General features: G+C 49.4%; 1 protein-coding gene and 1 pseudogene across 1 annotated transcript; both read left to right on the top strand.

Annotated features, from left to right (window-relative positions):
- Nucleotides 1–8,383: 8,383 nt before the first annotated feature.
- On the top strand, nt 8,384–22,334 carry Itih1 (inter-alpha-trypsin inhibitor heavy chain 1). The gene is given in 24 exon segments (XM_032918733.1): nt 8,384–8,482; nt 8,751–8,771; nt 9,159–9,325; nt 9,738–9,842; nt 10,186–10,348; nt 10,847–10,960; nt 13,474–13,599; nt 13,685–13,801; nt 14,431–14,599; nt 14,719–14,844; nt 15,653–15,834; nt 16,085–16,270; nt 17,602–17,741; nt 18,292–18,446; nt 18,531–18,545; nt 18,895–18,915; nt 19,282–19,359; nt 19,447–19,560; nt 20,502–20,703; nt 21,434–21,486; nt 21,489–21,518; nt 21,521–21,604; nt 21,946–22,057; nt 22,205–22,334. Coding segments are annotated over 24 exon segments (2,709 nt in total).
- Nucleotides 22,335–24,726: 2,392 nt separating this feature from the next.
- On the top strand, nt 24,727–25,357 carry LOC116914931 (annotated as a pseudogene).

The following is a 25,357-nucleotide window of genomic DNA, read 5'->3' as shown; positions in this document are numbered from 1 at the left end:
AGTGACTCCCGAGCCGCACTTCCTGCGCTTTGGTTCTGCATTTGCTCGATGACTCCTTGCTGGTTTCAAGCCTGTTACGAATATGGTTCATTCGTTCTACAAACCTTAGCCGTTTCTGTGCTTGACTCACATTCAGTTGAAAGAGTGGCCAACTCTAGATTTCACCAATGTTTACTCTGTTTTGTCGCATGCCAGTATTCGGCCTGCCTTTTTGATGCTTTGTAAAGTGCAGTGAAGACATCAGTACACTTCATCCCTAAAAGTTTCAGCGTGATTTATTGAGTCTTGCAAAGATCTCTCACAGGATGATTGCCAAACCACCATCCTAAAAGACTTCACAGAGCTTCATGCTACTTCCACAGAGCACCCTTTTAACGCCTATCTGTGAAAGCTGCAAACAGAGCTATCTGCCTTGCCTAAAGAATTTACTTTTAAACAGCCATACAATTACTGATTATCAGTCTGTCCCATCGAGATATACATATGTCTTCTATAAGCAAGAAATGTTTTTCTCCAAGACAGAAAGCCCTTCCTTTGAAATGTAATAAAAAAAAAAATTTTGGGGTTGGGGATTTAGCTCAGCGGTAGAGCGCTTGCCTAGCGAACGCAAGGCCCTGGGTTCGGTCCCCAGCTCTGAAAAAAAAAAGAAAAGAAAAAAAAATTTTTGATTCCCATTTTGTGTGGGAAGATACAATCCCATCTTTTATAATAGTCAACTAGCAAATATAGCTGGTGGAATTGCTTTACAATAACCAACTATTATTTATGATGGTGGTGGTGGTGGTGGTGGTGATGATGATGATGATGATGATGATGATGATGATGATGTTACTGTTGTTGAGATAAGATCTACCTATCTCTTGTGTGTAATTGGAAATTTTCAGTTTGCCAAGGAGCCTCGGTGCTCACTTCTCTATTTCCCTTCATCATTTGTTGGTGTGTGTGTGTGTGTGTGTGTGTGTGTGTGTGTGTGTGTGTGTGTGTGTGTTTATAAAAGAGGTCTCACTATGTCAGCACATATAGCCCAGAGTTCTAGAGAGATCAGCCTGCCTCTGCCTTCTGTAAGTAACATAATATTTGCATTAACGTAGGGGTATGGAATAGAACTCTAGGGAAAGGGGGAAATGTCACAGGATAAAAAATGGCAAGCCACAGAATGGGGAGAATATTTGGGAAGCCATGCAGGAGAGGAAGATCTTGAAGTTTTACTTATCCATTTGCTTTTGCGTAGCAGGTAATGGAAATGGTGTCTCTTCCACAGCATGCAGATAAGGCTCAACAACTTGGAATGATGGCAGGCACGAAAGGGAAGAAGCTGGCTCTGCCTTCTGAGTGTGGAATTACAGGTGCCTCCATGCCCAGCCCTCGTTCTGGCTTTAAAAGACCCAGTTACCTCTACCCAGTTGAATGAAGCTCAGCTTTGCCTGCTACTACTGTCAATAGTCACTAGACAACGGTCTGCCCCCTCAGCTCTAGCAAATGCTTGCCTTTGCTTATCTTTAGCAATATCACTAACTAGAATTCAATATTCATTTATGGTTCCCTTTGTTTGGTTTTCTTATGGAGAGGAAATTGTCATTCCGAAGAAATGTACCAAACCTAAATGTGTAACTAGATCATTTTGGCAGATGCAGTCACTCAAATATATTAAGATATAGACCAAAGGATATGGAGAAATTAGGACCCTGTGCATTGCTGATGAGAACAGGAAATGGCTCAGCTTGTGTGGAAATTGGTATCAAGCTCCTTGAAAAAAATTACACATGTAATCAAACCATTTTACCTCAGGATACATACACCAAAAATAAATACATAAATAAATGCATACAATAAGAACAGGGAGTCAAACAGATATTTGTACATCTGTGATCACATAGGTATTCCCACAAGCAAAGAATGGGAACAAGCTAAGTTCCTATCATTGGATGAGTAGATGCTATTATATGTGGCGTGTGTATGTGTGTGTATGTGTGTATATGTGTGTGTATGTGTGTATGTGATGTGTTTGTGCATGTGTGTATATGTGTGTATGTGATGTGTGTGTATATGTGTGTGTATGTGTATGTGTGTATGTGTGTATGTGATGTGTGTGTATATGTGTGTATGTGTATGTGTGTATGTGTGTGTATGTGTGTATATGTGTGTGTGTGTGCATGTGTTTGTGCATGTGTATGCATCTTCTGAAGTGATATAAAAGGAAGGAAATTCTGAGATACAATAACATCAATAACATGGAAAGACTTAGAGGGCATTATGTAATAAAATAGTCATAAAGGACTAATGATGTATCTTTTTATTAGGGGGAGAGTCCCTAGTTGTTTGATTGGTAAATAAAGACAGCGGAAGTCAATCTCTGGCAAAGATATGGTCCCAGGAGATAAGAAGGGGATGAGATAGAGAAAGGATTTTCAGCCAGGCTTTGGAGGGAGAAGACAGACACCATGTAGGCCTGGGGGCTATTAGAACCGGTGCCAGCCTCCACCACCAGAAAAATTCTCTTATAGAATAGCTAATGAGTTTAGGACAATAGATTCCACCCAGCAGTTGTGTCATTTGGCTGACTTTAAAATATTAAGATGGTCTGGTGGTGTCCATCCAGGGCGATTCAGGTGGGCAATAGAGAGGGTATAACCACGGAGTGGTCGTTGGCAGTCTGGCGTTCTCAGAAGGGATGGTTGTTGGGTGGCTTAGCAAGCTGTGGGAACTGGATGAGAGGGCCATTTCCAGCATCCGGCAAGGAGCAACAGGAGACTAGGAGAGCTGGCCCTGGGAGCTGTGAGACCAGGGTGGTCATTAGAGGCTGGTGGACCTAGACATGGGAGGTTGAGAGAGCTCAGGCAGAGCTCTTGAGGAAGAGCAAGCAAGGGTTTTTTTTTTAAAATTATATACAACACTTTCCCTTATGCAAGTTTCTAGAGAAAGGAAATTCAGAGACAGAAGGAAGAATGCTGTTGTTGATGTCTGCCATTTAAGATGGCAGCCGGCCGCAATGAATTATCACTTGATGCCAAGTCTGATGAACTCAGACTGATTCCTGGGCCCTGGGTGAAAGGAGAGGACTGACTCCTGAAAGTTGCCCTCTGCCCTCCACCTGCACACCTGGGCATGTACACGTGCACACACATACATATGCAGAGTAAACAAATGGTAAAAATACGAAAGACGGGCCAATGACACGGCTCAGCAGGTAAGTTCCACTTACAGACCTGCATGACAGAAGGAGAGAATTATCTCACACAAATTGTCCTTTGACCTACACATACACATAATTAATAATAAAAAAAATAAAGTTAGTTGGGTGTAGTGGCCCAGGGTGTAATTTCAGCATTCAGGAGGCAGGGGCAGGGGCAGGGGCAGGGGCAGGGGCAGGGGCAGGGGCAGGGGCAGGGGGAGGGGCAGGGGCAGGGGCAGGGGCAGGGGCAGAGGCAGGAGATTTCCAGTTGACCTATATAGAGAGACAAAAAAAGAATGAAAAGGAGGAGGAAGAGCAGGAGGAGGAGGAAGAGGAGGAGGAGGAGGAGGAAGAGGAAGAGAAAAAATAAAGGTAAACTTTATTTTTCATATTTTGCCACAATAAAGATGTTACTTTAAAGTGGTTTTTATTTATTTATTTTTATCGAGTTTTATTTGTTTGTTTGTTTGTTTGTTTGTTTGTTTTTGAGATAGGGTTTCATGATCTTCTGGCTGTCTTGGACCTCACAACGTAGACCATGCTAGCTTTAAACTCACAGAGTCCTGCCTACCCCTGCATCCCAAGTACTGTGTTTAAAGGTGTGCACAATCACACCTGGTCAGATTTTTAGGCTATTAAACCAGATACAAGGCAGTTTTCCAACCTCTCTTTCACTGTCACCTTAAGGAGACTTTTAAGATGGTTTTTATTACAATTATTTGCGTGTATATGTGTGTCAGTAGGTATGTGGAAGCCAGGAATCAAATTCATTATTTTTTTTTTCTTTTTTCTTTTTTTTCGGAGCTAGGGACCGAACCCAGGGCCTTGCGCTTTCTAAGCAAGCGCTCTACCACTGAGCTAAATCCCCAACCCCTCATTATTTTTTTTAAACAGGGTTTCTTACAGAGCCCAGAGCTCACCAATTTGGCTAGGCTGGGCGACCGGTGAACTCTGGGGACCTGCCTCTACATCCCCAGCAGTAGGGTTACAAACACGTGCTTCAGCGTAAGGCTTTTATGTGGGTTCTTGGGGTTCAAACTCAGGTCCTCGTGCCTGCACCACAGGCGCATTACCACCTGATCCATGCCCACAGGCCTGAGGCAGCTTTTCCTTACCGATTCTTCCAGGGAATTTTAGTACCACAGATATACTGTCTGTTCACCTATTGTGACTCTCAGGAGGGCTACAAACCATTGTGGTAACGTAGGGTTTGGGGTCGGGGGTGATGTTTTTGTTTTCTTTTGATTCTCTTCAAGACTCAGTATTTGCAACATCTGAGACCACATCTATTGTTTTACTTCTCCCTAAAAAGACAACTTTTGATCGTTGCTAGTTTTTGAGGCAGGGTCTCTCTGGGTAGCCCTGTCTGTCCTGAAACTCGCTTTGTCCACCAGGCTGGCTGCAAACTGCCTCCCGAGTGCTGGGATTAAAGTCATGCGCCACCACGCCTAGTTCCTAAAAGAGCATCTCTGCCCGTCTGGGGAATCCTTTCCATTCTTCCTTTCTAGAACTTTCCGGAATCTCCTACTGTCCTGTCCACTCTGGTTTCCCTTTTGACTTCTGCTTTCTTCTGGTTTGAGGTCTCCCAGAGTTCCTTGCTGTTTGTATCTCTGCTTTAAAACAGACAGACAGAAGGACTGACAGACAGGCAGGCAGGCAGGCAGGCAGGCAGGCATTCTATGTGGATGGCGAGCAGGTGTTTATGGAATAAGCCTTACACAGCCAGCCTTATGGGGACCATGAGTTAGGTAAAGAAGAAGGAGGCAGGGCCAAACCACAGAGGACCTAGGATGGAAAGGTGTGGAGCACAGTGGCTTTTTTTATTTTTTTTTTTTTTTACATCCTCTTCACATCTTTCTTTTGTTTTGCTTTTAGCACTACTCTGGATGAGACCCAGAGTCTCTCACCTGCAGAGCAAGCACTCAGCCATCACGCTGCACCCGCCGCTGTATGAGTTACTTTTCCTGTTGCCATCACTAAATATCTGCCAAGAATCCACCTATGAGACGGGATTGCCTTTGGCTCACGGTTTGAGGGTTCAGTTCATCATGGCGCAGAGAACACAGCATCAGGAATGGGGGACAGCCGCCCTCCCGGGCCCTCAAGCTTAATCCTTAGCAATCTCATCTGCTTCCTGTCTTCCCGTAGCCACGGTTGGGCCAATCACACTCTTCACCCTGAACATGAGGAGAGTAGCAATACCTAACTCCCGGGGGAAGTTGAGAACAGTGAAAAAATGGAACAGGTATACTCGATGCTGGGACTAGTCATTTTTACCCCTCCTCGTCCTTTTCTGTCACCTGCCACCACTGGAGCCAAACAAGCCTAGTGTCCTTCTGTGAACCGAACTTGGCCATTTCTCATCTCTCAACAGCCAAGAATCTGCTTGTGTTCCTTGTTTCCCCAAGCTTCCCTGGACTCTTGAGTTCAACTGATCCTCCTCCTGCCTCAGTAGCTGGGAATGGCAGGGGTATACCACAGTACCTCGCTCTCAGTATTCCAGTCTTGGGCTCCTCAGAGCTTTCTACCCCACAAGCTAAGGGTCTCAGAACTCTGTCCTAGTTTTTTGAACTGTCAACTTGACCCAGCCTAGAATCACCTGAGAAGGGAGTCTCAGTTGAGGGATTGCCCAGAGCAGGCTGACGTGTGTGTGTGAGTGTGTGTGTGTGTGTGTGTGTGTTGATCATTAATTGTTGTAGGAGGGCCCAGCCCACTGTGAGCAGTACCACACCTTAGGTAGGTAGCCTTCAGCTTGCTAAGCATGGGTTGGTGAGTGAGCCACCGGGTAGCATCCTTCCGTGGCTTCTCTTTCAAGTTCCTGCTTGGAGTTTCTTCCCTGACTTTCCTCAAAGCTAAAATAAACCCTCCTATCCCCCAGTGTCTGTAGCAGCAACATATTGAAGCCAGAGCACACTTGTTCCAACTGATCCTGGACCGCCTGTCAAAGTCCCTCCTCTCCCCGTGTTCCCCTTCCCAAATGCCATTCTTCTGATTCCTGTGGAGATGAGCTCCACCCTTCCCAGTGTCTACAGATCTTTAAGGCACCTCCAGCCACCCAGGATCCTCTGTTCCAATTGTGTGTCTCACTCCCTTTCCCATGGCATCAGCTCACTGATCACACCCGGGCAACTAAGATTCGCCACGCTTGTATTCCACTCCTACCACTGTACCCAGCCCACCACCGGCTCTTTTCCTGCTGGTAATGGAATAAACAGACCCTCCAATGTACAGCAGCGTGTCAACCTGTCTGATCTTCCGCAAAGGCAGAAAACAGGTCAGAAGGTCGCCCTGGACTAAGGACAAAACCCTTTTCCCAGAACCTGCCTCTGGGAGACAAAGTCCAGGATAAGCAAACAGATTATCTGCAAGGTCCCCTCCATCTCACCAGGGTCACATCCCACCCCAGGTCATAGAACGACCTAACCAAATGACAGCTTTTGTGGCTTGTTGGCAACAGGGCTTTGTACATAACAGCTGAGGAACTTGTTGGGCAAGCCGGGTCTCTGAGGACTCTCCCCTCTGGGATCTCCACCTTGCTTTCTCTGCTTTGTATCTCAGGGGCTTGCCTACCGTTACCTGACCGGCATTGGGGAGAGACCCAAGTTCAAGTGTGGCCGCCCCACAGACACATAAATAGAACCTAGGCAATAAAGAGCAACCACGCAAGGCTTCCAGGGGCCTTGATTCTAAAAAGCTGCTGCCATGGGTGTCTTCCATGCTGACGTCCTGACGGCCCGGTGGAAGCAAGACAAAGCTGACTTCTGTTTTTCTTTCCAAAACTGGCAAGGTCAGCGAGATGATGCAATACGCCTGGGGCACAGGTCACCGCTGTGCTTCCCCCAAGCTTCGTGCTCCGTCAGAACCAAATGTGTACCTGGGTTCTACAGCACCTGATCATATCTGTGGCCAAAGCATGACCGAAAAGCTTCATTAAGCTTAGAAATCCTATTTTATCCTCTCCGACTTTTTGCCAGTATCAACCATATGAGACTGGGGCCGCCTGGTACTAAAGCCAGGAGATGAAGCATTTGAGGGCTTCGCAGTCCTTCTCGACAGACTGCAGATGCATACGCAAGGGCAACTTCGTGTCTGGCAGGGACTTCCCACAACCCTGAGCTACCTGCTCACGAGAAGAAAGTATTCACTGGCCTATTTGTAAAACGTTACTTACTTCCCCTACGTGTGAGCCTATGCAGTACCCACAGAAACCTCAAGGGGGTGTCGATCCCCTGTAGCTAGAGATACAGGGCATCACAAACCGTCCAACACAGGGACTGGAAACTAAAGCTGAGTCCCCTGGAAAGGCAGCAAACACTCTGAGCTGCTGATCCAGCTCAGCACCTTCCCTTGCCCCTGTTTAAAGACAAGATCTCATAGAGCCCAACTGGTTTCCCTCTGTAGCGGAGGCTTGCCTTGAACTCCTCATCTTCCTCCCTAATGTTAGGATTGTAAGTGGGCACCATCAAGTCCAGCTGCCATTAAAACTGTTGCTTTTTCTCTCCGTGTCTCTATCGCTGTCTCTCCATCTATCTGTGTGTGTGTGTGTGTGTGTGTGTGTGTGTGTGTGTGTGTGTGTGTGTGTGTATCTGGTGTCATGTGTGTGTCTGTCTGTCTCTCTCTGTGTCTGTGTGTCTTGAGTCTGCCTGTGTGTCTGTCTGTCTGTCTCTCTGTGTCTGTGTGTCTTGTGTCTGCCTGTGTGTCTGTCTGTCTCTCTCCTCTCCCCCTCCCTCTCCCTCCCTCCTCTCCCTCCCCCCTATCCTTTCTCCCCTTCCCCCTCCTCTCTCTCTCTCTCTCTCTCTCTCTCCCTCTCTCTCTCTAAGTAGATGCATGTCACAATCCACAGGTGGAGATCAGAGGACAACTTGAGAGAGTTAGTTCTCTCCCTCAACCACGTGGGTTCTAAGATTCAAACTCAGGTCATCAGGCTTTGTGGTAAATTCCTTTAGCTGCTGAGCCATCACCCCAGACCAGCAAAGGTAACACGTTGATTTTTTTTCTTTATCATATTTATGTATATTGTCCTAGGAATTAAATCCAGAGCTTTGTGCATGCCGTCTACCAATGAGCTACAGAGCTAGCACATTGCCAATTTTTGATTCCCTAAATCCTGCTATTTACCTCTGCTGTGTCTAATGTTTAAACTGTGTTTGTCCAGCACAGTATTAACTAATGGTTTGGGGAAAGTGACTGGAAAGCAAGAGCCTGGAGACCATGGATGGTGCTACAGGACTACGGGTGCTGCTGTGTCTCCTCACTCTGCAGACCATGCCTGCTCTGGGCTTGGCAACAGGCAGACCCAGGGGCAACGAGGTACGTGACTAAGCCCTTAAGCATAGACAGGCCTGCCTAGGCCCTGGGGCTGCAGAAGACCCTGCATCAGGGACATGAGCTCCCCACCCCCACCCCCACACCCCTCAACCCCCTTCCACCGGATCATTTCTGCCTGAAGAGAGAGCTTCCCAGCAGCAGGAGGGAAGTGGAGGAGTAGAGAACACAGACCCCATTCCCACCCCTTAATAAATGGATCAGAGTCCCCGAGCTTCCCCACTCACACTCGGCTGTGCTTTTGTTTTTGCAGAAGCGACAGGCTGTGGACACAGTAAGTTAAAGTCTTGGCAAAGGGGTCTGAGATGGGGCCCTTACTGCAGGTTTGCTTTCTCCCACCCCTCTCTCAGTGCAAGAGGCAGGGGTCCCATCGCTTGAAATGTGACTGCTCACCTCATGTCTCCAGCAAAGAAAGGGGGTCTTCTTGGGAAGACTGCTATATTCTTCAGGAATCTGGGCACCTTACTCTGGAGTGGGAAAAATCCCTTCTTCTTCTTCTTCTTCTTCTTCTTCTTCTTCTTCTTCTTCTTCTTCTTCTTCTTCTTCTTCTTCTTCTTCTTCTTCTTCTCCTCCTCCTCCTCTTCCTCCTCCTCCTCCTCCTCCTCCTTCTCATTATTATTATTATTATTATTATTATTATTATTATTATTATTTACTTCAGACAGTCAATGGTGTGTCCATCAGGAGCTTGAAAGTCAATTGCAAAGTCACCTCTCGCTTTGCCCACTACGTCATCACCAGTCAAGTGGTCAACAGTGCTAACAAAGCCAGGGAAGTGGCTTTTGATGTGGAAATCCCCAAGACAGCCTTCATCAGTGACTTTGCCATGTGCGTGCATGCCCTACCTTACTCTACTCTGGTGGTGTCCATTCACCTGTTCAGCCTGAGGCCAGAGTACCCAGATCTCACTTGGGTCGTGGTCAGCACAGCTTAGAGGGGCAGGAGGAAAGAGGTCCCTCAGAGTTATCACCTCCCACCTTATACAGAAAATCTGACCGCTTGTTCTCAAAGCTTTTGACCTGAGGAGCAGAGCCAGAGTGCGATGTGGCCTCTGTGACCATGGTTACCTACTGACTTCCCATGGGCCCTCTGAGCAGTGGAAAGCAGAGGCAGTGGACAGCAGAGACTCCCTTCTCAAGGAGTTGTGTGGACAGGGTCTGAGGCTCAGCATAATACAGAGGACAGCCGAGAGGCAGTGAAGTCAGGTCACCACCACTGGGGATCGTTCCTTTTCATGCAGAACAGCAGATGGGAATGCATTCATTGGGGACATAAAGGACAAAGTGACTGCATGGAAGCAATACCGGAAGGCAGCCATTTCAGGGGAGAATGCTGGCCTTGTCAGGTAAGTTCCAGGCCTTAGTGGCCAAGCCTCCAGGGCTCTCCCTTCTGCCCATTCAGGATAGAGCCAGGCACTGTGAGATGCTATTGGGTAGGGAGCATCTCCAGGAGGAGAGAAGCTTGAACAAACCTGTCTTAGCTGGCATCTAGGGCTAGGGTTGGGCACCCTTGATCTTTCTTGTGGAGAAATGGGTGTCATCCTTGAGCTCCAGCCTTCACTGTCCAGTTGAGGTTATCTTGGGGGATGGTGTGATAATAAGAGAAACTGGTTCTGAGGGACATGCTTTAGGTGTCAAAACAACACACGTCTCCCCTTTGCCTATTGTGGCCTCTGGTGACATGTCCAGGGCCTCGGGAAGAAATATGGAGCAGTTTACCATCCACATCACTGTTGGAGCCCAGAGCAAGGCCACGTTCCAGCTCACCTATGAGGAGGTACTAAAGAGGAGACTTACGCAGTATGACATCGTCATCAAAGTCAGACCGAAGCAGCTGGTACACCATTTTGAGGTACTTTGCAAGTCCCCAGGCAGGACTTTTCTCTTTCTCCTCCCCACCCCCAACCCCAACCTCCACTGTGGCTTCCAGCACTGCTTCAGCCTTTCCCTCAGCCCAGACCCGAAAATACAAAGAGTGAGATTGGGTCCTCAGGGTGGGTTCCTGTGGGCTCTTCCCGGGCAGGAAGCCCCCTGAATCTCCCAGCTTTACTGTCATCCATGGCACCCCAATTGATGTATCTACTAAATACATCCCTGAGTTTTCCAGGACTGCCACCAGATTACAAAAAAAAAAAATACTGACAACTGTGTGTCAGTCAGCATGAGGGGCGAGGCTGCAGTGTTCAGGCATGTGCAAGCATCTTTCAGTCAATATTTCCGGACTGCCTAAGATAAGCCAGGACTGGGGGATACTGCACACAGTGGGAGAAGGCAGCTCCACAGGGCTCTTGGCTGAAATTTGGTGCTAGTCCAAGTGGGCCTTAGCACAGAACTGTCTTCCACGGTGCAGATTGATGTGGACATCTTTGAGCCGCAGGGGATCAGCAGGCTGGATGCTCAAGCCTCCTTCCTCAGCAAGGAACTGGCTGCTCAAACCATCAAGAAGTCTTTCTCGGGGAAAAAGGTATGTGAAGAACAAGCGGTGGGGAATGGACTCTTAGAGACTTCTCCGCTCAGCTCAGCCTTTGTGAAATATCCAGGCTGGGCACGGGAGCAGGCAGTGTAGGTAGGCTGTCACGCCGAGTTATTAGCCAGACTTTCCATCAATTGTGGCAAATAATGGAGAGAAACCGTTTCAAGGAAGAGGGATTTATTTCGGCTCATGGTTTCTGAGCGCTCAATCCATGGTCAGCTTGTTCCACTGCTTCTGGAACATGGCGAAGGAACATCATGGCAGAAAAAAATGCATGCAGGAATAGAGGTAGAAGAGAGAGAGAGAGAGAGAGAGAGAGAGAGAGAGAGAGAGAGAGAGAGAGAGAGAGAGAGAACACTTAACTTTCAAAGGCACCTCTCCAGTGACCAACTTCTTCCAACCTAGCTTCACTTTTCTCAGTTCAACCACAGACCAAGAGTCTATTCAGTTCTTTTAATTTTGTTATGTTTTATCGAGGAAGGGCCTTATCATCCGGCTTAGACTGTCCTTAACCAAATAATCCTCCTGGCTCACCCTCCATGTGCTGGGATCACAGGTGTGATCCACCACTCTGGGTAATCTATTCATGCTCTGGGTTCATCAGTGGATTAGCCAATCTGATGATGGAGGCAGTGCATCATGATCCAGTCGCTCCCTCAAAGCCAGACCTCGGAACCCTGCTTGCACCAGGTACCAAGCCTTCAACACACGAGTCTTTCATTAAAACTCTCCATACACAAACTGTAGTGGGTGGTGGACGTATCCAGCTGAAATCTCAGAAGCGTTCTAGCCTCCTGCTTCAGCCAAGTCTGATCTGAGGTAGGAAAGAACTAGTCTCAGCAAACTGGCTGTGTCCTGACCACTTGTACCAGCTTCATGTTTGCTGTGGAAGATCACTTGGACACTTAGAACAACCCTTAGCTTTTTGTTTTATTTTTTGTTTTTGGCACAGGTTTGGAATGGCCTGTGACCTATCCGAGAACTTATCACTTGCCACCCAAGGTCCCCAGAAGTCTTGTTCTTGACCCATTATGGGGCCTTGCAAACGCCCTGCTTCCCAACTGGCCCTTAACCCAGGCCAAGAGCAACCGTCAGCTCTCGCACCCTTTGCGCCGGGACTCCACAAGTCACTGAAAAGAGTCTCTTACAGTTCATGGGGTTACCTGTAGTTTTCATTATTCAAAAGTTATTATTAATTATTATTATGTGTGCGCAAGCACGCCACACGTATGTGTTTGGAGCGATGAGGTCAGCTCTGCGGATCACTTGTCTGCCACCTGTCAGCGGGTTCTGAGGCTCAGAATCAGCCATGCAGCTTTTCAGTAAGCACTTTACCTGCTGAACTGCTCCCTAAATCCGGAATGCCTTTTAAACTAAGCCAGACACCTCGAAATGCTAGCAAACTTATTTTCCAGAGGGTCGGGGATGGGTCGTCTGTCTAACAGTCATTGTCAAGTCTTTCTATTGTAAAAGATGAACATATCTTATTATCACAAGCTAATTAACCTTTAAAATCCTTTAAAGAAAACATAGAAAGTACAGAAATAGAGAAAGTGGTGAGTCACCCGTAGCTTCTGTGAATGTCAATACCACTCAACTAGATGACATCATCTTCCTGGGCCTTCCCTCTCCTCTCTAGCTTTTTGCCAATCAAATGACTGACGGTTGTTGTTGTTTTATTTTGTTCTTTTCCCATGCACAATGCTGTGTCTTACTTTTTGTTTTTAAAGACCATATCCATTATATCATTGTGTAGCCCAGGCTGGATTTGAACTAGAGATTCTCTTGTCTCAGCCACTTGAATGCTGGGATCACAGGATCATGGGCATTGCTATCATGATGGCTTACAGTTCGAAGTGACTGATACCTTTTACACTAGCATACTGGTATTATTTCAATCCTAAATGCTGGTGATTATTACAGAAATCCCAACTATTCAGGAGCAAAAAACAATAGTCTTTTCTCTTACTACAGACGAGTGTACACACTCAAACCTAGAAGGATGGCCCACTGGGCTTACTCCTATGCCTGTGGACAAACCCATTCAGGTGTATACACACACATTCACACACACACACACACACAGACACACACACACACACAGATACACACACAGACACACAGACACACACACACACACAGACACAGACACACAGACACACACACACACAGACACACACACACAGATACACACACACACAGACACACACACACACACACAGAGAGACACAGACACAGACACACAGACACACACACACATACACACACAGACGGACAGACACACACATACACAGAGACACAGACACACACAGAGACACAGACACAGACGACACACACACACAGACACACACAGACACAGACACACACAGACACAGACACACACAGACAGACAGACAGACACACACACACGCGCACACACATGCACACATGTGCACACAAAGCTTACGCTGTTTTGCAGACATCCTATTTGCACCCTTGGTGCCTCACACCTTCTTTGCTTTCAGGGTCATGTGCTCTTCCGCCCCACTGTGAGTCAGCAGCAGTCCTGCCCCACGTGCTCTACCTCCTTGCTGAATGGAGACTTCAAGGTGACCTACGATGTGAACCGAGACAAGCTCTGTGACCTCCTGGTAAGCCGAAGGCTCATGGCCCAAGCCCTGGAGGGCAGGGAAAGTTGACTGAGACAAAGGCCTCCCTGCGTCTTTTCTGTTCCAGGTGGCCAACAATTACTTTACACATTTCTTCGCCCCCAAAAACCTGACCAACATGAGCAAGAACCTGGTTTTTGTGATTGATATCAGTGGGTCCATGGAAGGCCAGAAAGTGAAGCAGGTAAATGACAGCTTTGAGCAGCTCGCCCAGCAGGAGCTTCTCTGGTTCACCCTAAGGTCATGAAGGTTTGGTTGTAGAGCATTTGGGGCTTGTGCCGATGGACGGGGAAGGGGACGTAACTGGAAATCCCTACTTGGGAATCAGCCAGTTTCCTTGTTGTGCAAGTACAGGCGAGCACAGCTCTCAGTTTTGAGACAGAGGATAATGGTGCCTGTGGGTCACGGAGTTTCCTACGGAGAATGGCTCAGTAGAGAAAACCCATGCCCTGAAGACACCGGGAGGGACAAATGATCTATGGGCTGGCATCTAGTGCTCCCAGGGCTTTACCCAACGGGCAGTGAGGCCATGTCTGCACAAGACAGTTGGAGACGGGGATTTCTTTAGTGATCCTAGATACACCAAGCTCTCAGTCATTTCTTCTCCCTATACTCAGTCCTTTTGCCTTCCCTGCACCCTGCATACACTCCAAATGCCATTAGGATGCTGTGTCCTTGGGGGCTGTTTGACTGTCACCTCTGCTTGCCCACTGTGCATGTCTACAGTGGCTTACCTGGGTTCCTGGAGAGAGCTATCCATCATCCTTCAGCCCCTAGCAGCTATGTCCCTCCTCTGACTTCCTGTCCTTTCAGACAAAGGAGGCGCTCCTTAAGATATTGGGGGACATGAAGCCAGTGGACAACTTTGACCTGGTCCTCTTTGGGTCTCAAGTGCAGTCATGGAAGGGCTCACTGGTACCCGCGTCTCACGCCAATCTGCAAGCAGCCCAAGACTTTGTGAGACGCTTTTCTTTGGCTGGAGGTAAGGAAGGGGCCTCAGAATGGCCTGGTGTTACTCCTGTCTGCTTGGAATGACTGTAGTGGTATGATATTATTATATTATATATTATATTATATGTATTATATTTTTCTCCTTTATAGCCACAAACCTGAATGGAGGCTTGCTCCGAGGAATCGAGATCTTAAACAGAGCTCAAGGAAGCCACCCAGAACTCAGCAACCCTGCCTCAATTCTTATCATGTTGACCGACGGAGAGCCCACTGAAGGTGAGTACCTCAGGGGCTGCCTGGGGAGGCGGTAATCTCCTCACTTCCAGAAATGACCAAGCTGATACTGGATATTAGTCTGTTGGAGAGGCCACTGGGGCAGAAAGTCAAGAGCTGGTCTAAAAACTGTCCAGACCACAAAGTCTGTAGGAGCTCCGAGGTGCTCCTCTGACCTGTGAGTTGGCAACAGCAAATGGTTTTGTATGAAGCTGGGGTGCTTAGGGGCCCAAAGGATGGGCAGGATTTACCCACATCGTGCCACGCCCAGGACAAGGGGCTGAAAAGAGACCAAGAGAATGAGATGTGGCTCTGCCCTCAAGCTGACCCAGGTGTAGAGAATCTCTACCACGGAAGCTAGAGGATCAGGGTGCCACGGGGCTATGGAATTCCTGACAAGGGGCACCTGGCTCAGGAGAGGCTGGGGAGGCTGCTGGGAAGAAGTAAACCCTGAGTTGGAAGGAGGCAAAGGGACAGGAAGAGATCTTGGCAGGGCCTGCCCAGTAGAATTGTGCAGAATTGAGCAAATTTGAGGGGTGGCCTGACAGGGCCTCAGAGGCTGTGGCAAGGAGCCATGGGAGAGTTTGGTGCAGTCACATCTGCCCGTGATAGGTCCATGTGGCTGGGCAGGGCCTTCGGTGAGCTGTTTCCAGCTGTCGCAGTTGCCCTGTGCTGCCACCAGTTGTCAACGGGGACTCAAGTTTATGTGGGATAGGAACCTTGGCTCCCAGGAAATGTTTTCCAAAGGCTTCTAGGGACCCCCTCTGCCTGAGATCTAGCATCCCATCACTGCCTGGATGTGTGGCTGCAGGGGAGACGGACCGTTCCCAGATCCTCAAGAATGTCCGCAACGCTATCCGGGGCAGATTCCCGCTCTACAACCTTGGCTTTGGTCACGACCTGGACTTTAGCTTCCTGGAGGTCATGTCCATTGAGAACAACGGATGGGCCCAGAGAATTTACGAGGACCACGATGCCACCCAACAGCTACAGGTCTCCCTGACCCCTCCCGCACACCATCATCAATATGCCATGGGGTCTGGGTGGCCATTTGCCTTTTAGCCCAGAGAAGATAGATATTTAGAGTTGAAGTCAATTATATGACCATAAGCAGTTACTTAACCTCTCCGAGCTTAGATTCCCCCCTCTAATGTGGAATAGCAACACTGCACTTTGTCACTAGACTTCTGGTCAGGTTCCTGGGTGCTCTGTTTGAGGGACACTCCCTCTCCCTATCCCACAGGGTTTCTACAATCAAGTAGCCCACCCCCTGCTGACAGATGTGGAGCTGCAGTACCCCCAGGACGCTGTCTCAGCTCTAACACAGCACCGACACAAACAGTACTATGACGGCTCTGAGATCGTGGTGGCTGGACGCATTGCTGACCACAAACTGAGCACCTTTAAGGCGGATGTTCGGGCTCATGGGGTAAATGGTGAACTCTGAGGGGTTGTAGAAACTGAACAGTGCCTAGACACCCCAAACTCACACTGTTCTCCCTTCCATCCCAAGAGCCTCTCTTTCCCCATAGTAATATCTTACTCCTAGGGGAACAGGGACTGAACAGGTTGAAATGGAACTAAAGTGGCGTCACTTACTTGTCATCCCTTGAGTCAGACGGAGTCCTCAAAATTCCTCACACCATCTGTTCCCCTCCCAAGCATGAGAGAATGGGAGGCCAGCCTCTGCTTCTCACTAGATCTCATTCCGGGACACACCCTGTGTACCAGGCCCAGCATCTTGGCCCAGTGAATGCAACTACATATGCATGTACGGAAGGTTCTAGGAGACCAGGCTCTGGGGCATGAATTCAACCCATAGTGAGGTTGAGGGCTCAGGACTCGGGCCTGGAGGGAAGAGTTAGCTAGAATCCAGCCTGACTCTGTTCAGGCCTGTAGGCTGTGCTTCGTCTGAACCACAGCGACAGCACTGCCGTGGATGGGTGTGCATGTGTTGTGGGTAAGTGGAGAAACCCACACAGTACTCGATGCAGGCCTTGGGGTAGAGAACATGTTGGGAAAGACTTCACTATTGTAGCTGGGAATCACGGCACGTGCCTACGCCATGGCACGCTGACCAGGGCAGCCCAGATGGAACTCTGTGACCCTTGGGAGAAGTGAACAGCAGAAACAGTAGATATCTGTTAGCCTTTTTCAGGGAGTGACTTCATGGGGACAGGCCTGGGCCTCCTGTCCAAAAGAGTCTTAGGCCTAGGCTAAGCCTGGCTCACAAGAGGTGGTTAGCCAGCATCTGTAGAATGAACACACAGATGAATGAATGAATGAATGAGTGAATTAATGGGTAAGTGAATGAGAGCGGATGAGTTAATGAATGAGTGAATGAATGAATGAGCTTATGAGAGAGTAAATGAATTTAATTAATGAATGAATGAGTGAATGAGTGAATGAATGAATGAGTGAGTGAGTGAATGAATGAATGAATGAGTGAATTAATGAGCGAGTGAATGAATGAGTGAATGAGTGAATGAGTGAGTGAGTGAATGAATGAGTGAGTGAGTGAGTGAATGAATGAATGAGTGAATGGATGAATGAATGAGTGAGTGAATGAATGAATGAGTGAGTGAATGAATGAGTGAGTGAATGAATGAGTGAGTGAGTGAACATGAATGACAGCAGGCAACAGGCAGGAGATAGCACTGAGAATGAAGATGCAGAGGCCAGATAAGGGTCAGAGCCTCAGGTACCATCCAGGGCTTGTACTGTCATTGCTTACGGCCTTGCTCCCCTTTCGACTCTCAGGAAAAGCAAGAATTCAAGGCAACCTGCCTGGTGGACGAGGAAGAGATGAAGAAACTGCTCCGAGAGCGTGGCCACATGCTAGAGAATCATGTGGAGAGGCTCTGGGCCTACCTCACTATCCAGGAGCTCCTGGCTAAGAGGTAGGGTCCCTGCAGCAGCCAGGAGGAGACTCTGTGTGGTCGAGTCAATGGTGGTTCTGAGCCTGCAGGCTGAGGGGGCGGGGGTGCTTTCCCCCTCTGCTTCACTCAGGGTCTGCAGTGTGTGGGGTCTTCTATGTGTGTGTGGGTTCTGGAAAAGAATAGCTCATCTGCCCCACTGAGCTTCCTCACAGCAGACTGCCACTTGCTATGGAGCTGCTGCACCCAGACACATTTAGCACTCATCCTCTGTGAGGGAATCTCTCCATCTTCTCTGCTCAATGGGAGAGCAATGCAGAGCTCAGAGAGGTGGGTTAGCATGGTCTCGTGGCAGGTAAGCGTCCTGGTTATCTCTGAGGTACGTGCCTTGGCCCTGCCATGGGTCTCACAGGCACGAGATCCCTGACCCACAGCCATTGCTCGGGGCGGGTGCTGTGAGCGCTTGGCTGTCTGATGAATGAGGCAGAGAGTGAGCAAGCAGGCAGGAAGCTGCATGCCGGCCATCATGTGTGCAGAGAGGGGCCTAGGAGTCAAGCGCACGTCTCACACACAGGATGAAGACAGAAGGGGAAGAGAGGGCCAACCTGTCGTCCCAGATCTTGAAGATGTCACTGGACTATCATTTCGTAACGCCGCTGACCTCTATGACTATCAGAGGCCTGACAGACGAGGATGGGCTGGAGCCCATCATTGACAAGCCCCCAGAGGGTACAGGCATAGGGGGATCCATGGTCAGCAAGCGCATGTCCCAAAGTCCCCCCAGGGGTTAATTCCTTTTCTTTTCCCTTTCAGATTCTCAGCCCTTAGGTGAGTTTTCGGCCTGTTGGTTTGGCACCATCAAGTGACTGACACGTGCTGTATGTTCCCCCTCCCCCCCAGCACAAACCCCACTCTTGCTGCATCTTCCCTGGCCCCACTCTGGCCTGGGCTTCTGCCTTCCCATCAAGCTCAGGGCTGCATCCTTCATGCCTCATGAGCGTTTGCCAGCCTTCCCTCGGGTCTCCATCAAACCCCTCTACCCAGTCTGTCTGAGGAAGTCGAGGACGTTGGAAAGGACTGAGCCTAGAGTAGTTCATCTCTCAGCCTGAGGTTCACCTGTGGAGTGAGCTGCATACCCTGGAGGTGGGGCTAACACTGTTTTCCTTGTCTTCTGCAGAGATGGTGGGACCCAGAAGAAGTAAGTGGCAGCCATCTTGGGGACCCCCTTCTTCACCTCTTCCTGCTACGTACCCTGTTGGTCATCTGACTGAACACTTAGTTCTGACTAAAACCCTGGTTATCACCAATCCTGGTTTCCATCCGTGGGATTCTTTAGGACAATCCTCCAGTGTAGGCCTGGCTTTCCCAGGGTCCCAGTTATTGACACAGGGGGCCAGATCATGTCATAGGACCAAACTTTTGTACCCTGAGAGGCCTGGCGCATGCGTGCTGCTCTAGTGCCCCCATTCTTGTAGCTTCAGGCCAACTGCATGGACGGGGTGCAGGTCTAGCTCTAGGAGACTGTGCTGCCCCACATCTTAGTACCATTTGTTCCCACCTACAGCGTTTGTGCTGTCAGCTGCACAGCCTTCTCCTACAGCCCACCCCTTAGGCTCAAAGTTGCCAACCCGTGTGACAGGTGGTAAGTCTTGGGAGGGTCTGAAGGATTCCCCTAATCAGCCCCATTGAACCAGCACCCCATTGAACGCACTCCATATTGTGTTCCCAGTGGACACCGATCCCCACTTCATCATCTATGTACCCACAAAAGAGGATAGCCTGTGCTTCAACATCAATGAGGAACCCGGTGTGATCCTGAACCTAGTGCAGGACCCTGACACAGGTATGGTGGGTAACGCACCCTCTGCCAGGTGGGGCAGGGCCAGTATCTTCCCTAGTTAAACAGAATCTATTGGGGTAGCTTTCACTGCCTTCTGCCTTGTGTATTGTCCGCTTGGCAGGCACCTCTTGCCTTCCTCTTCTGCCTTGTCCTTGACTGACCTTATGAGTGTGTGACTCATGCAACACACGGAACCCATGGCCCAATGAGCCTCACACTTAGTGTAATGCTCAGGCCGTGCTCTCTTGACATCCTCAGGAATTTTTTTTTTGGTTCTTTTTTTCGGAGCTGGGGACTGAACCCAGGGCCTTGCGCTTCCTAGGCAAGTGCTCTACCACTGAGCTAAATCCCCAACCCCATCAGGAATTTTTTTTTTTTTAAGGGAGCCTCTGTCTCATATCAGGGCCTGAACATCACGCAGGTCCTGAGGCACCTGACCATGACCATGCTATACAGAGCTGGAAAGCACCTCTCTAGTCAGGCTATCGTAGGGAAGGTTTTCCTGACCCCCCTATCCCACTCCTCATCCATCCAGCCAACTCCATGTCTGTTGAGCATTGGCCAGGGGCTGGGATGCAGCAGGAACAGAGCTGTCTTGCCCTCAACAAAGGAAGGGAGGAAGCAATAGGAGATCTTTCTCAGAGTGTCAATTTTGGAGCACGAGACTCAGCTTGGGGTCAGTAAGGACGAGGCTATTCAGGGTCTGGCAAATGTTTCCACACCTCCTGTGAATCTGTCTCCACGTGAGAAGGAGGATGTCCACTCCTTTCCTTGGGAGTCCAGAGTCCAGAAGAGAAAGCTAAATGTAGGGTATCTAGTAGTTATGGTATGGGTGGGAGGAGTGGTGAAGGACTAGTCCTGGAGGTGGAATGACCTGTGGCATGAAGGGGACCTCCGGGAAAGGATATGTGGCATGCCAAAGGCCCCACCTCACCCCACTGCAGGATTCTCGGTGAATGGGCAGCTCATTGGGATAAAGGCCAGCGGCCCTGGGCAGCATGAGAGCACATACTTCGGGAGACTGGGGGTCTCAAGCCCCACATCAGACTTTCAGCTGGAAGTGACTCCTCAGAACATTACCCTGAACCCCAGCTCTGGCGGGCCGGTGTTCTCCTGGAGGGATCAGGCTGTGCTGCAGAAGGACGGGTAACTGGGCCTGACTGAGCAGGAGGGAAGAAACTCACACGCTTTGGGCCAAAGCCCAAAGCTCTCATACCAACTGTGTTGCCTGAGTCCTCAGAGCCCACATTTCCCAAGCCGTGTGACCAAGTGACGTCCACAGAGCCTGTGCAGATGGCCAGACTCTGAACTACTGTCCTTTTTTTTTTCCCTTGGTTCGTGGGCATGAGCTTTGGGACTGGAGCCTTGGATCCCACCCCCACCTTCACCAAGCAAAGCCAGTCCCAGGTTGGCACAAGGCCATTCCTTTCCCATGGCTCTCCTACTTACAGCTCTGAGTTCGAGTCTTCCGGTCTTCCATTTTGGCCCCCATCATGTCTGATCCTTCCTTTACTCACTCATTTATTTAATCAAGCCCTCCGGGTATCAGCATAGCCACAGAAGAGGTGTTCTGATCAGGGGGAAGGTTCAGGAACGAGTGGGATTCATAAGACCCAGACTCCGATAGTCGCTGATTACTAGCTATGTGACTTTGAGAGCGTTACTTAATCCCTCTGAACCTTGGTCCTTCCACAAGGTCAGAGTGGGTGATTCGGTTTACATAGAGGACTTGGCACAGGGCCTGGGACATTTTAAGGCATACAGGACAGAGACATATGGGAGAGAACAAATGACACCCAGACCTTCTCAGAGTGAGGGCCACCAGGGAGAGGACAAAGGTAGCTAATCCTGTTCTGATACCTGCTTGGCCCTGCAGGGTAGTGGTGACCATCAACAAGAAGAGGAACCTGGTGGTGTCTGTGGACGACGGGCTACCTTTGAGATTGTCCTGCACAGAACATGGAGGGGAGTTCAATCCACCAGGACTTCCTGGGTTTCTATGTGCTGGATAGTTTCTGGATGTCAGCCCGGACACAGGGACTACTGGGTATGACTGGCCAGCCAGGTAGAACTGTGTGTTGGTTCTCCAAAGCCGGAATGCATTTGTGGGTCCTCAATGGCGGGCCGATCTCCAGAGCTGCAGATCTCTTCAGAGCTTCAGAGATGGGCTGTTTAGTGAGAGCCTTGTCCCTCTTAGAGATGGTGACTGAATGTAGGGTGAGACAAAGCTAGGGGATGTTGGGAGAAATGTCCGATTCACAGAAAGGTCAGGGGTCACGAGGGACCTTGTATGAGTGGCAGCCATTGGTTACCAGGTCAGTGTAGCACTTGTTATCTCTGTGCTCTTGCCCTTCATCAGTAACCCCAGCCTCCAATGCACCTTTGCAGGGCAATTCTTCTCCCCACTGGATTTTGAAGTATTTGACCTCCGCCCAGGCTCTGACCCTACAAAGACAGATGCCACAATGGTGGTTAAGAATCGGCAGCTGACAGTCACCCGGTGAGTGGGTTCGTGTCCATCGCTTCTGCTCTTGGCTGCGTTTTGTTCCCTATCACAAGTCTCGGCCTTCCTCCTGGTGTCATCTGGGGAGGGGGAAGCTTCCTGGGAGATCTAAAGAGGGACAGCCACTATCTCGTCTCATTCCAGAGGGTTACAAAAGGACTACAGCAAGGACCCCAGACATGGAACAGAAGTGTCTTGCTGGTTTGTCCATGACAATGGAGCTGGACTGATCGATGGTGTCCACACTGACTATATCGTCTCTGACATCTTCTGAGCCCTCCAGCTAGCACAGCAGCCCTTGCCTGGAACCGCATGTGAAGTGGGAGAGACGAGCTTAGCATCAGATTAGCTCCATCTTCCTGAGCAAACTGGCTCCTTGTGTCAAGATATCCTGTGATTTCATTAAAGAGAAGCTGTGTCCAATGCAGAGTTGGCTGCCTTTGGGGAGAGGGGGATCAGGGGGTAGCTCAGGACCTCATCGGACCCAGAGATGGGCAACGAAGACAAAGTTGGGAGGGAAACCCACCAATTTTGCAGCACCGGCTGCATCCTGTCTCTGCTTGGCATCATGGCCTCTGAATCCCTTGAATAAGCCCTTCATGTGGTCCAGGAACCCAGAGATGTTATGTGACCAACACAACTAACCCAGAGCTTCCTACGGGCTGGCCCATTAAATGGTGAAGAAATGGAAGTTAGGCGACCTGTTGAAAATCCCTCAGCTAATGAATGACAGACCCGGGTCCTCAACCCATGCACATCACAGGTGTGTCCTGTGTAACTCTTCCAGTCGGCTGTGAGGCCTGTGGTAAACATGAACAATTGAAGACTATTTTGCAGGTAGATTTGGGGACCTGAGGAAATCTTACAGGTGCAAGCACCTCAGACCCTCCCCCTAGTCACATTTCCTTGTGGGGATGGCAGCTTGTGATAGCTAGACTGGTACATCCTGATGACAGAAACGGCCACTGTTCAAAGCTTGGACTTCAGGGTCCTGGAACAGCACCCCATTGTCTCCTCATACTGTCTAGAACTGTCCTGTTAAGGCTCCTTCCCCTGGGTTGGTCATAGGACTTTGTTACAATGAGATATCGCACAGCACAGGATGATGCACCCCCCCTTACTTGGGGGAGCCATTGCCCTTCGTGTGAAGGTGGATGGGACCCTGCCCACTCTGGTTAAGAGTTTCTATTTCTTTCTCTTCTGTCTTCAGACAGTTCCCATGACAAACAAAACTCATCAGGGCCCAGATTAGACAAAGCCTGGCTTGGAGTAACGCAGATATTGTATTATGGTCTCATTTGTGACAAAAAAATTTTAAGGAAGGAAAATTTATTTTGGCTTACAGTTTGAAGAGGTACAGTCCATCATGGCAGAGAAGGCGTGATGGCAGAGGCAGGAGGCATCCACAGACAGCTAGCTAACTGATGAGTGCTAAGACTTCTGGTTTCTCCTTTTTATTCAGTTGAGAAGCCCAGCTCACGAAATAGTACCACCCAATTTAAAGTGGGATTTCCTGATCCGATGAACCTAATACTGATAATTCCCTATAGGCATACCTGTATAATCTAGATATTATATCACAGGTGTTCCTAGAGGTTTGCCTCTTCAGTGATTCTAGATCCACAATCATAAGTAATTGTCACAAGTTTACCCCTGTCAACCTGGCACCCAAACTTATCACTGTGAAGATATAACCTTCTACTCCTTTGTTCTCACAGGCTCATGGCCATCTCAATGCAAAATGCATTCAGAACATCTTTGAGAGTCCCCATAGTCTTTTGGCATTGACACATCTAAAAGCCCAAAGTCTTCTCAGAGACTCAAGACAGTCTCTTAACTGTGGACGCCTAGAAAAATAAAAAATGAACAACAGACTTCTAGTGTTTGCTGGTACAAAGAAAACACCCTCCCCATTTAGAAGTGGGGAGAATGGGGTACTAGGGATGACCCCATGCACGCAAATATCCTCAGTAGACATCTCGTGGTTTGGCCACCTCCATATTCCTGGAGTCTCCATTGCAATTGATCCTTTACCCTCAGAGCTTCAGACAGATTTCTCAGGACCACCTTGCAGGTACTCTGACCTGCCACACGGGCCTGAATATGATCTCTGGGAGCATGGTGGAAGACTCTCTCAACTTGGGTCTTCTATGCCTGCAAAAGCAGTTCCACAGGGGTTTAACCTTGTGTAGCAACAGTTCCTCTGAGATTGAGACACCCCACCCTGCAGGGAAGCTCACTAGTCAAGAGGTAAACAACTCAAAATAGCTTTAGGAATTCCCTCAAACTGACCAGATTTACCAGGACCCTTCTTTTCCAAGAGTATGTGTCTTAATTACTGACAACACTGCTATTATGTGTTAGTGTCTGTGAAGAGATACCATGATCAAAGCAACTCTTGAGGGCTTGCTTACAGTTTTAGAGAGTTCATTATTATCACAGATGGAAATAATCATGGCTTTGGAGCTGTACCTGAGAGCTTTACAACCTGGTCCATAGGCAGGAGGCAGAGAGAGGGAGTGACACTGGGCCTGGTGTGGGTTATTAAAACATCAAAGCCCGCCAAAGCGAGTGACCCATCCCGGAGCTCGAGTTCGCACCGGTCCGCCCCGCGGCTCAGCCCAGCCCGGGCCCTGAGCCCCTCCGCCACCGCTGACGTCACCGCCATGGCCCGGCCTCAGGAGTCGGTGGAGGGCTTCCCGGTGACGCTGGTGGAGGAGGGCGACCTGTACAACTGGGAGGTGGCCATCTTCGGGCCCCCCAACACCTAGTATGAGGGCGGCCACTTCAAGGCTCGCCTCAAATTCCCCATCGACTACCCATATTCCCTACCAGCCTTCCGGTTCCTCACCAAGATGTGGCACCCAAACATCTATGAGTCAGGGTACGTGTGCATCTCCATCCTCCATCCCCCAGTTGATGACCCATAGAGTTGGGAGCTGCCCTCAAAGCGGTAGAACCCCAGGCAGCATGTCAGGACCATCCTCCTGAGTGTGATCTCCCTGCTGAATGAGCCCAACACCTTCTCGCCTGCCATCGTGGACGCCTCGGTGATGTACAGAAAAGGGGAAGGACAGCGAGTACACGGACCTGGAGACCAAGGTAGATGCAGAGCGTGATGTCCTGAAGGTGCCCACCACGCTGGCCGAGTACTGCGTGAAGACCAAGGCGCCGGCGCCCGACCAGGGCTCAGACCTCTTCTACAACGACTACTATGAGGATGAGCACGGCGAAGTGGAGGAGACCGATAGCTATTTTGGGGATGAAGAGGATGACTCTGGCACCAAGGAGTCCTGA

This window comes from Rattus rattus, chromosome 13 (genome assembly GCF_011064425.1).
Source record: "Rattus rattus isolate New Zealand chromosome 13, Rrattus_CSIRO_v1, whole genome shotgun sequence".
Classification (NCBI taxonomy): Eukaryota; Metazoa; Chordata; class Mammalia; order Rodentia; family Muridae; genus Rattus; species Rattus rattus.
The sequence above is the reverse complement of the archived record's forward strand: the minus strand, read 5'-3'. Positions and strand labels throughout refer to the sequence as shown.